Raw genomic sequence first — 12,439 nt, 5'->3', positions numbered from 1 at the left:
AAGCTCACTCAATACATACAAATAAGTGATTAAAAATAACACACCTATGTAGATTAGATATACACTGCTAAATTTTAAATATTAATTACTTCTATTTAAATAAATATAAATTTATATACACATTATATATGTATAAATAAACTAAAAATAAAGTAGTCTTATAAAAATAATTAATATAAACTTGTTATAATATCAGACTATGCCATAAATGCCACATCTAGTAAAAAAATCCAATCCGAACATCTATCTTCTGTTTGGTTGACCAATCGAGTTTATTTTGTCTACCTACATTTTTGTAAGTTTATATACCTACGTACCTACATCTGTGCGCTCTAATAATTATTTATCTTATTTTATATTTGTTTCTCAATAAGTGAATGTATGCAATTCTAATGAGAAATAAAGTTATTCTTAACCTAACCTATGTATAAATTTAAGAAGCTAAAGTAGCATATCGGTTCATAACTAAGAATCGGCATAAATAACGCGATCGTAGAACAGTTTAATATTTTATAGATTTATAAAAATAGTGAAGTTAGAAAATATCTCACAGAAAAAAATTCACACTATAAAGAACTATTTTGCATCGAGGCTCGTATGTTTTTGGAACATACTCAGTAAATAATAACTTTAATTAATACTTTTTTTTAATTTAGCTAATGATTTATGGAAAATTTTTATTTTGTTTCTATTGGTTTTTCGGGTATTAATTATAATTTTAACTTTACTACCATAACAATTCTATTCACTCTAAAGAAAGTTTCCTAAGGATTACTCGTAAACACGATTTTAAGTAATATTATGATTAAATAAAACGATTTCATGAGAACTACATATAATCAACTGCCCTGTAATAAAAAAATAGAACATCGACATTTTTAAGTAATCTTAATTCATAATTGTTACTAATTAATATCCAATAAATGTTAGCTTTGCATTATTTTATTGCTTATTACAGTTCTTAAGGCATTTCATAAGTTTTAGTCTATCAATTAGATTTATATAAAAATTATACATTGTTAAAAATAAAATTAAAAAAACCTGGGTAATAGCTTTTAAGGCATACATTTAATGTCAGAATATTGTATATAATAAGAAGTGCAATTTGAATATTGAGTTTACAATTGTATGAACTTAAATATAATATTTAGGGTCTATTTCACAATGTCCGGCTAAGTTCCAAATAAGCTATTTGTTACTTATTGGTATGATAAACAGTATTTTTGCGTTTCACAACTGTCAGATTCGCGAAGTATCTTATTTGGAACTTTTATCTTTCGAATAATTTATGTGTCGCATAGCTATTTGGTACTTTATCCATACATTGTGAAACAGGCCCTTAGCATTGTTTATGTAAGCGACAAATCTATTATTTCAATTATGTTCTGGCAAATGCAAATTTAATTTAGAAATATTTGTGTAAAAATCAGAATATTTTTTAGGAAATTTAACTTAATCTAATATGCAAACAAAAGGAATCTACTCATACCAAATGAGAAAGTCACTGACATAATATCCTTACTGAAAAGTAGTTTAGATATGGTAATGGTAACATACATACAAAAATAAAGAAAATTTCACACTTTTTAAATTGTGTTATAACTTTATACATGCTATACACACAAAATCACATGCCAGCCCCGACATCAGATGCATCAATACCCAGCATGGCCAATTCATCCAACTCTTCTTTATTCCTCTCCATCTTCTTCTCATTCTCCTCTTGATTCTGCTGTCTTTTGTCATTTATTTGATTTTTCGGCAATATTGGGACATGGGTGTCATACAACTGTTGTCGAGGGTACATAGATGCATTCATTTCAAATGGTACCATCATTGGAGTCTGGCCCAAAAGGCTGATCTGCTGAAATTGAGGAACCATTCCCATCCCACCGAAGCCTGGGATTTGCTGGTTCATACCTTGGAATAACTCCTGTTGTTTCATGTCTGGTTTCACATCAGATGGAAAAATTATGTCTAATGCGTCTTGGAAGTCTTTGGGAAGGTTTGGAGGTTGGGCTCCCCTGTGAATATTTATTAATGAAATTATTAATTCCATATACATTTGTGTAGATGAAAAATTTTAATTGGTTGGTATCAAATGATTCAAATAAAATAGTATTAATATACATATATGTTTTATATTGAAAAACTAATGAAATGTGTATTATCTTTATATATATAATTCTTCTGTGAGTGTGTATGTCACTGAACTTCTCTCAAACGACTGGACCGATTTTGAATAATTTTTTTGTGTGTGTTCAAGGGGATCTGCGAATGGTTTAGATTCACAATTTTATCCGCTAGACGGCGCTACCATCGCAGTGTCAAATTGTAAATAATAATCGAATTTTAATTTTAGTCTGTCCCGACAGTTAGCGCTGCGATCAAATTAAAAAAAAGTTTTGTTATCATTGTGTTATTGTAGACCATGTGCTGGATCGTTAGATATTGTCATAACATTTGAATAATAATTTTCATCAAAATGGTCCAGAATGTTTTAGCTTAATAAAAAAAGTTTGAAATTTTCAAATTAAAGACGTGTAGACAGGACAAACGTCTGTCGGGTCCGCTAGTATATTATATTTTGCAAAATAGGTAAAGCTTAACCCAATTAAGTGGCCAGATAAGGAACATATAGTTCCCTGACCACTTGATCTGTTTTATGATACTTACTGGTGGTTACTTGGCACAATCTGTGGTGTTGGAGTGGGCATTGTTATAATGGGAGCAGGAGGGCATGGAGGCACCACGGGGGCTGCTGAAATAGGGGCTCCAACTAGGTATGGGTTCAGGAGCCCTGACATCAGCTGTTGCTGAGCTTCTGCTTGGGACCTTTCGAGCTGAGACTTAGCGATTTTCTCTTTAAACTCTGCTACCTGGAAAGGAACATGATGATAATGATTTATTTATATATCTGAAAATATCTTTGGAATATAGCTGTTATAAATTCCAAATACATTAATTTACCTTAATTTATTTAGATTAATAAATTTCATTTAGTTCCTCACATTTTATTATGATTGTTGACAAATGAAATTAATATGTATTTCCATATAAAATGTTTTCAAAAACTTTTGACTGCTGAAAACCAAATGTCGAATTTTGAAAAACAGCAAAACAATAGATTCATTTATTTAGCTTTAGTTTGTTAACAAAAACTCACTTTTTTCTGAATCTCTATATCCATCTCCTGTTGCTTCTTGCGGATAGCTTCACCGTCTATCTTCTTTTCATCTTCCTTCTTTATCTCCTCTGTTTTTGGCTTTCCAAGATGTTTGTAAACGGGCATTTTTCCTTAAAAGATCGTAAGTTTTGGTCGAAAATATAATATAAACATACATTTATAATTATAAAAGAGGAATCCTACCGAGTAAAGCTTAGAATACATGAAAGTTTAGAAAAGTCTGTAAAAATACGAATTTGCTGTTTACAGTGGGGTGAATTCAGCTATTTATAAGTTAATAGATGTATATCATTCTAAGTTTTTTTAAGTACGTATTTAAAATGTTTAATTGAAAGCCGCATACCAATAAAGGGCATCTTTTTTATCTCAGGTTTCTTAACTTCTCGTGGCTGTGAGTTTCTTCTGTCATCTCTCCTATCACGTTTCTCTTCTCTTCTCTCCTCACGTTTGATTTCTCTTCTGTCATCGAGTCTCTCATCTCTTCTATCATCGTGTCGATCATCGCGACGGTGAGACTCGACTAGACGACGTTCTTCTCGCGAATCAGACCGACGCATTTCACGGCTAGAATCATATTTGGATCTATGGAGATTATACTATGTATATTATTTTATTTGACATGTAGACTATTTTAGTAAACGATATTAAATATATATATTTCTGGTACATATTATCTTGTTTTTAATTATAAACTCACTAAAGATTTTTATAACATTGCAACCCTCTAAATGTAGTATTCCAAGGTATAAAATTATTAAAAAGAGCTGTAAAATGCTGCCGTTTATAAGGAATATTTTCTATAATTATAACATAATTCTGTAAAATATTAAGTAATTGGGTTGATTCCATTAATGCAGTTTAAAATAATAACTTACGTTAATTTTTGACATCGTAACATTTCTATAGTACTAATATTTGTCTATTAAATTATGTAAATAAATACCGATCTCTATCTCCTTCCCTTGGCGGAGATCTCTCTCTTTCCCTCGCATTGCGCTCCCCGCGACGGCTTAGACTTTCCATATGTTCCATCTTTATTCTACAATTATATGTAACTGAATTAAATTTTATATCACTTTTGTATTAATTAAAATCTTTTAAATAATCACGATATGCTTGATGGTATGATTGAATGCCTCAATTACATGCCTTCTATTACAAATATTAAAATACTACTTTATTGTGTTCATAACAATATAAACAGTCTAAAAAATATTAATTTTAATTAGTTTTAATATAAAATATATACTATTTGACCAAATCTATATTATTATCTGTGAAATGTTCCTTGCCGTTCTTTGTATATCTGTATAGTCAGTTTGTGTTTTGCTTCCTTGAAATAAGATACCTTTTAATGTTCTCAATGATCTTCCTCTCTGAATCGTGATGACGCTCTTCATTGTGTGAGATCCAGTCTTTTGCGCGGCTTTCTTTCATTTTTTCTTTTTCTTTCCTGTCTGAAAGGAAATAGATCTTATAGACGTAAAAAGAGAGGTTACAAAAATGCCAACGCATTAAACATTTATGTTAATGTATTTTTTTAGTAATTTCCTTCGTTATTTATTCGCAGTAAATAAATACATAAATGCTTTTTAAAATCAGTTATCAAGTATTGGGCGACCTAAAATTACTTCACGGCGATTCAGACTCAAGAATTATAGATAAATAATTGTTATATTTTGCAACCACAAGACAAAAAATACTGTCCTTTTTCCTTGCTTATCAGCCTAAATATATACATAAAAATATATTTAAATTATATAGAATCCACAACATACTTTTCTTCTTCTTAACGGGCTCACTATCAGAATCGCTGGAGGTTGTCTGCGAACTGCTGCTGCTACTACTTCTCTTCCTATTCTTCTTCCTCTTCTTGTCTTTTCTCTTTTTGTCCAGTTCTCTTTCAGGAGTCTTGTTTTTGGTATGAAAGCCATCTTTACTGAAGGTGATTGTATGTGCTGTATATTGGCCCTTATCCTCTTTACTCTTCTTGGTATCACGAGATTTCTCAAACGCCTTCTGACGATCAGACATCCAGTCTGTCTCCCAGTGAGGATTCTGTTCTACAAAGTTCTGAAATAGTATATTTCATTACAAGTGCGGAAAGCCTGTCATTGCAACGAGTTCCGACGAATGTCTACCCGAGCCGAGGCGCAGCCGAAGGTGAGGGTTGACAGTCGGAACAAGTTGCAATGACGGTTCCGCACGTGTACTGAACGACTATTTTTAATACAGTTGCGAAAAAATTAAGCAATTTTATTAAAGTATTTGCTTTTTTTCTCTTCTGTCTACGGAATAAATTCGTTGCACGTAGATATGTAGCGACTTATATGTTTCCGGTAAATTGTTCTCCGAAGCATTTTGTGCAATTATACTGCGTTCGGGTGGTATTCATTCAAATAAAATATCGTCTAAATTACTCATTTTGTGCAACAAATAACTCAACTCGAAAGATCATTTTTGGAAAATGGCGCCAACCATCAAAGAATATGAGCAAAGCTTTTTTTTCTTTTCTTCACCCATTCTGGGTAGGCAAAGGGAACTTGGCCCATACAGCCAATTCTTCAGTAGACTATTTTTATTGAAAGAAAAGCAAATCTAACTCATTGAATCCAATCATAAAATCTGATATTGTAACAAATTAAGTAGTAGCTTCTTTTTAAAATATTTGCATGAATCATAAAAACTTCTGTGATTTTTTTAGTAAAAACTTCATGGTTGGTTTTTTATTTTTAATATTTTTTTATTGATATGAAATAAAATAAACCTAACCTAACTTATTGAATCCAATTATTAGTAAACTTTTTAAAAATACGTATTTGCATATATTATAAAATTCTTTTTAATATTTTTTTAATTGATATGAAATGAAAAGAAACCTAACCGAACTTATTTAATCCAATTATTATAATATTTAGAAATCATATATTATAAAAACTTCTATGAATCTTTTTAATAAAACCTTCGTGGTTGGTTTTTTCTTATTAATACACATTGTTTTGACAGTTGGCAAAGAAAACGCACGAGTGCGGGAATGGCAAAGAAAAAGCACGAGTGTGTAATAGCCCACTTTCCGAACGCTATACCTCCCTGCAATATGCCACTTTTTGAGCAACTGTATTAAAATAGTATATTTCATTACAAGTGCGGAAAGCCTGTCATTGCAAAGAGTTCCGATAAATGTCTGTGATTTTTTTAGTAAAAACTTCATGGTTGGTTTTTTCTTTTTAATATTTTTTTATTGATATGAAATAAAAGAAACCTATTCTAACTTATTGAATCCAATTATTAGTAAACTTTTTAGAAATACCTATTTGCATATATTATAAAATTATTTTCAATTGATATGAAATGAAAAGAAACCTAACCGAACGAATTGAATCCAATTATTATAATATTTATAAATCATATATCATAAAAACTTCTATGAATCTTTTTAATAAAACCTTCGTGGTTGGTTTTTTTCTTTTTAATAGACATTGTTTTGACAGTTGGGAATGAGAACGCACTAGTGCGGGAAAGGTAAAGAAAAAGCACGAGTGTGTAATAGCCCACTTTCCGAACGCTATACCTCCCTGCAATATGCCACTTTTTGAGCAATTGTATTAAAAACATATTTTTAGCGTAATTTATCTCCTTCGTTTAAGATCTTATTTACTACTTTTATTACGACCTAACAAATAACCTATCTCCATCTTTAACCATCTGAGATAGACATCTTAATCCAAATATTGATAATCAACGAATTGTAATATGTAGTCATAAGTCAATACAAGTTATCCATGGTAGGTCGGATCGGTGTATGTGGCTAGATCTCTGTTTGAAAATCACAGTTCAACTGTGCCAATATCCTATCTTAAGATTTGAACTCACACCATTTTTAAAAATAATTAAAAAGCTTATTGATATGTTTTAAACATAAATATTTTAAAATTGTATGTATATTTTAAAATTATTTGTACAGTTTTATTTACTTTATTTGGTTTATATTGTATATCAAATATGAGTGTATACAGCCAAGAGATTGCATTCTATCCGTCGCCAAAAATGGATTGTCTTCGTAGGGTATTGGCTTGTATTTGGTTATTGGGATGGATATAGGAGATCGATAGACTGTCATGGTCTGATCTCAGATTGTGGATTAATTAATTATTGGGTTTGGGCGTTAAGCATTCAATATAAAAATTACTTACTGTATAATTCTTTGCATGTACTACAGATTTAAGATGAGCAGAAGCACAGTGTAGATCACCAATGAACTGGTCACACAATTTGCAGTACCAAGCCGTTGATGGTACAAAGAATTGTAGTCCTAGGAATATTGATTTAAACATGAGCACAAAATTGTAATAGCACAGTTTATCTTTCCAATTGAGACATTTTTGTGTCTGTTTCATTAAGGGTACAGTTTTTTATTTATTGGATAAAAAAAACATTTTATCCCTTGAATTTGGTCTCATATGGATAAAAATTATGTTTAATCAAAAACTTCATTTTTTACGGAATCAAAATCTGTGGTTTGTATTAATTTAACCATAGCAGTCTTGTTGAGGAGCGCGACAAATGTAGTTTTTTAATTTAGAATTTATGTTGGTTAGTGTTAGGCTATCTGTTATGTGATTGGGTAGACTAAACTAAATATGTTACTTCAGAAGGAAATATAAAACTTAAATTAATCTTATGGTTTATTATACTTACATATAAGAATTAATAAAAATTTATATTAAATTTTGAGCATAACAAATTATATTCAAATACAGGCAATAATGCAATTATAATTTACTTGAATTCAATGACATTAAAAGGGCTGCTGGCAAAAATTGGATGTAAAACATAGAATAGGGAGGAGAGTTGGAGGTCTTCCCCAGACAAGGGCCGCAGATTTAGTGTAACAAAATAGTATATGTATTTTTTTGTATAATGTTTCTAAACTAGATGTGGATAAGGAGTCTTAATAATAATAATAATTTATTTATTGCAAGACTATGGTACAACATGGTACAATTAATGTTTATTATTAAAGTAGACACTCGGCGCCTTGAAAATTTATGTAGCAAGTTACTGATACGGGATATTTGGATGTAAAACTTAACTTACCTTTAATAGGAGTTCTTTTCGTTGGAGCAGAAGGATAGTTAGGAAAACCTTCATGCATTCCAGTCAATGAATGCCACGGAGCTTCCATATGGGCTGCTGCACTTCTGTCAAAAACACTTTCTATAAATGTTTGCAATGATTTGCAAGTTAACTTTTGACAAACATGAACAAAGTTAAATATCTTTTATTTTATCTTAAATTTACTGGAAATAAATAAATAAATCTTTTGGGCCTTAGAGATGACGAGTATGAGCGAGTGTTTAATAGACAGAAAACCCCATTCTCGCCTCCAGGTCAACACTACTCTCATTCAACAAAACTCAGTTTAAATAATCAAAGATGGAAAATCTGCTGAAGATTTTATATTTTTTATTAATAATATGCTTTAAACTCACTTATGATGTGCAACTGAATGCAAATGGTTTAAGTAATCTTTAGCCGTTGGAGGAAAGTCATTGCAAACCCGACACCAGTGCATTTCAGGGTCATAGTACACATAGTTACATTTGTTTCCCACTGACGGCGACCTAAAAAAAATTAAAGTTAAATACCTTAATATTATTAACAAATAATTAGGGATTTTTTTCTTTAAATAATTAATCCATGAATATATAAAAGGTAAAATAAAACACAATACTTTTTTTTGTTTTCTTTAATTAGAATATTAATGAAGACAAACATTTTCATGCTTTTATTTATTATAAAAATTGATATTCTTTACTATACTTAAACATTTCTCATATATACAATATTTTACATGCACATCACATAATTACATTTTTTTCTCTTAAAAATAGGTGTAGTAAGCCATTAACAAACAAAAGCCAAATTCGGGGCATTCATAAAATTGATTTCATCTCTTTCCCAAATATGCTCCTTCCATCTAGCCCGCCACCTCTTGCAATTCTGTTTAAGGAATAGCTATTCAAAATAAATAAGCTTATTATTTAAACAACTGAAACATAACTTACCTGTTAAATAAATAAATAAAGTAATTTTTTTAACAATTTTGAAAATTCAATAATTTCAATATAAAATAATTTTAATTAAAACAAACCTGGATTTACGTTTCGAGTTGCGATCGGGAGAGCCATCTGAATCATTTATATTGGCTGCTTCTTCTCCGATGATCCCATTAAGCATGTCAACCACATTATTGATGGTTTTTAGTTTATTCTGAATTTCCAGCTATAAAAACATACATAAAGCAAACTTGTTTCTATATAGTACATAAGATATAGAGAATATTTTATCAAGCAAAACTAAACATTTAATTGAATACACAGAATAAAAGTAATCCGAACCTGTAACTTTGTATTTTCCTTTAAAAACCTTTTAGTATCTGGGCTTGGTGAACGCTTGGAGTCACCACGAAGTTCACTGCGCTGATCTTTTAATGTATCTAACTCTTTCTTAAGAATGCTGGCTTTTTTAATGTAGTCCTCCCTTTGTTTTGATAGAGCTGCTTTTTGATGACGCATTTCTGATTCAATTGCAGCTGTAAAAAATATTGTCAGTAAATAGCTATATGTAATGTAATTTAAGTCTTCAATTTCAAACTTATCAGAAAGAAGATAGGTGCAAGGAGAGTTTCTTATTTGATAACACAGCCATTTTGAAGGTAAATCTTTGCTTTATACTAGATATGAAAGTATTAGGTTGTTGGAACCTGAAATTTCTTGCCTGAAAAGTAAAATATAAAATCTATATTAACATATATATTAATTTTTTCAACACTATAGTTATCTAAACCAACAATCACATTTAATAATTGATTGACAGATTATTTTTCTGCAGCATTATTGTGTATTTCAGTGGTGTAGTTTACCTAGTTTATTATGTTGTTATTTAATCATACTACTTAACTTTAACTGCAACAACTTTGCTTTTGATAAACACACAATACAAACACAGAACTTACAGAGACCTTATAAAATTATTCCTTATATCATCACATGTATAATACTTATAAATAATATATAACTTACTTTGAAATAATTATTTTTTTCTCACTACAAGTATACACAAAATTATTTAACACTTCATAAGGATAAGGTGTAAATTGTACCTTCTTTTTTTATTTGATCTTCAACATTGTACACCTGTGGAGCAGGTGGAGGAGGAGGAAGAGACATCTGATTCCAAGAAGACATTTCATTGTTGGAATGTGGCGGTGCAGATGAGAACTCATCATAAATACCTGAGTAAGATGGCTGATAGCTTTGGTTGTATGCAGGACCCTGAAATTTAACAGTTTCTTTATCCTGTAATTGGATATATTCGTTTGAATTATAAAAACGCACGAGATAAAGTTTAAAAAAAATTTAAAATAAGCTTACATCTTGAGTTGAAAAACTAGCTGGAGGAGGAATTGAAAAATCTTGTCGATGGTTATCCCAAACTTCATGCGACTTTGATTTACTATTCATAAGATTATCGTCGATATCCTTCTTCGTTCTATGTGGAGAACTACTCCTTTTGTCACGAAGAGGACTGTGGCTACGCTTCATCGGCCGAGACTTTTCATAACGCCGGTAGGATTCCCAGTTACGATCGCGAGTATAAAAATCTTTTCGTCCCATATCACGGGACATCTCGTTTCATAAAACACCTCTTTTAGGTTTAATTGTTAACTTAAACTTCACAAATACTTTAATAAACTATTTAATATTAAACGGACGCTAATAAGTAATAACAATGCGTTTAGGGATGGCGATCTGAGATCGATTAACCGAAGAATCGATTTTTCGAGCAGAAAATATCGATTTTTTAAATCGATATGAAGTACTGTGTCGATTCACTGAATCGATATATCACCCTTGAAAATCGACATTCGATTTTTTCTGTTTTGGTATAAACCATACAATTATTTGCATTTAGTTGAATGTGCCTGAATTATAAGAGTGCTGCCGGTTAAAGAGTTAACTACTCATAAACTCGCGAGATGGCTGTATGTTTAGTATCCTTTACTCGCCTCTCTTTAATAAAAAAGTTACGTTTGTAGTCTTTTACTTTATGTATTTATAATCTGTGACGATTGATATTGCATTATTCATTTGTTGTTGTCGTTTAATGAATACTGTTATTAGCGTAATATAAGTATTTTCATGATTGATTTTCATCAGATTTTCATGTAGTGTTTGTTGCGAAATAATAACTAATTGAGAGTAGGTAAGTAAATAAGTAAAGCGCTTCTTATTTTTTACTTTGACGCTATTATTTTCAGTTTGTTCTGTTAGTTGTGATTATCATTTAAATTTACTTTTACACAGGAATAATCAGCATTGAAATAACTAATAAGTAATATGTGGAATTCTTATTGATGGAAGTGTTCATACTTCATTCACGATTACTTTATGTCCAATTATCTATTTAACGTCAAAGCATCAAATTATTCATCTTGTTTACAGAAAAAATAGTAAAGCTCCCATTATCATTTTAAAAATAAACTATCGCTTTTACTCTAATTTTATTTTAATCAAGTAATCGCCAGGCTAGGGATGGCGATTCTTCCCGAAAAATATCAATTTTTAAAGCAATTCGTATCTTAATTAATCGATTCACATTTGGTGCTATTTTTATATAAAGGTTACTTTTTTATAAAATGTTAAACTATTCTTTCATATAAAATATTCTTTTAAATTCACTAAGAAATTATGCTAACTAATCCTAATAGGATTTTGAATATTACTCGAAACTAGTGACTAATTACTTAAAATATCATTGTTTATCAAGTTTAATACATATAATAAATGAGGAATAAATATATTTTTTTCAGCATGTCGGGTAGAAGTGATTTATGGAATCATTTTATTAAAAAAGACTTCGGAGGCACATGCAAATATTGTCACCAGGACGTAAAAACTAAGGGACCCTTGGAAACGCAAACTTGAAAAAAAGATCGATTTTTTAAGAATCGATTTTGTAGGCCTCGATTTTTTCGTGAATCGATTCATTAGACTACGATTCGAATCGATTTAAAAATCGATCTTTTTCGTAAAGAATCGCCATCCCTAAATGCGTTATTAAGAAAATATAAATTTAATTTTGAGTTTTGACATTCCTATTTAGTTTGACGTTGACAATTAACATGTTTACGCCCAAATGGGAGCCTAAAAGTATTTCGGGCAAACCGCTATACGGTTTTTACTTTAT

At 30.3% G+C, this 12,439-nt stretch overlaps 1 protein-coding gene across 3 annotated transcripts; it reads right to left on the bottom strand.

Moving 5' to 3' along the window:
* Positions 1-818: 818 nt before the first annotated feature.
* LOC110995157 (zinc finger matrin-type protein CG9776) lies at positions 819-10,982 on the bottom strand. 3 transcript variants are annotated; one of them, XM_022262182.2, is made up of 14 exons: positions 10,624-10,982; positions 10,353-10,524; positions 9,589-9,782; positions 9,342-9,472; positions 8,680-8,811; positions 8,285-8,388; positions 7,381-7,499; positions 4,966-5,260; positions 4,536-4,644; positions 4,131-4,226; positions 3,531-3,769; positions 3,167-3,297; positions 2,677-2,879; positions 819-2,024 (listed from the first exon to the last, which is right to left on the bottom strand). In XM_022262182.2, the coding sequence occupies exons 1-14, from the start codon at positions 10,876-10,878 to the stop codon at positions 1,628-1,630; spliced, it is 2,577 nt and encodes an 858-aa protein (XP_022117874.2). In that variant the 5' UTR covers positions 10,879-10,982; the 3' UTR covers positions 819-1,627. The 3 variants fall into 3 exon arrangements, with proteins under 3 accessions (XP_022117874.2, XP_022117894.2, XP_022117882.2); XM_022262202.2 differs by having other exon boundaries at positions 3,531-3,751; XM_022262190.2 differs by having other exon boundaries at positions 8,285-8,385.
* Between the last annotated feature and the right edge of the window lie 1,457 nt (positions 10,983-12,439).

Source organism: Pieris rapae, chromosome 18, assembly GCF_905147795.1.
Source record: "Pieris rapae chromosome 18, ilPieRapa1.1, whole genome shotgun sequence".
Lineage (NCBI taxonomy): Eukaryota > Metazoa > Arthropoda > Insecta > Lepidoptera > Pieridae > Pieris > Pieris rapae.
This window is presented reverse-complemented; position numbering and strand designations above follow the sequence as displayed.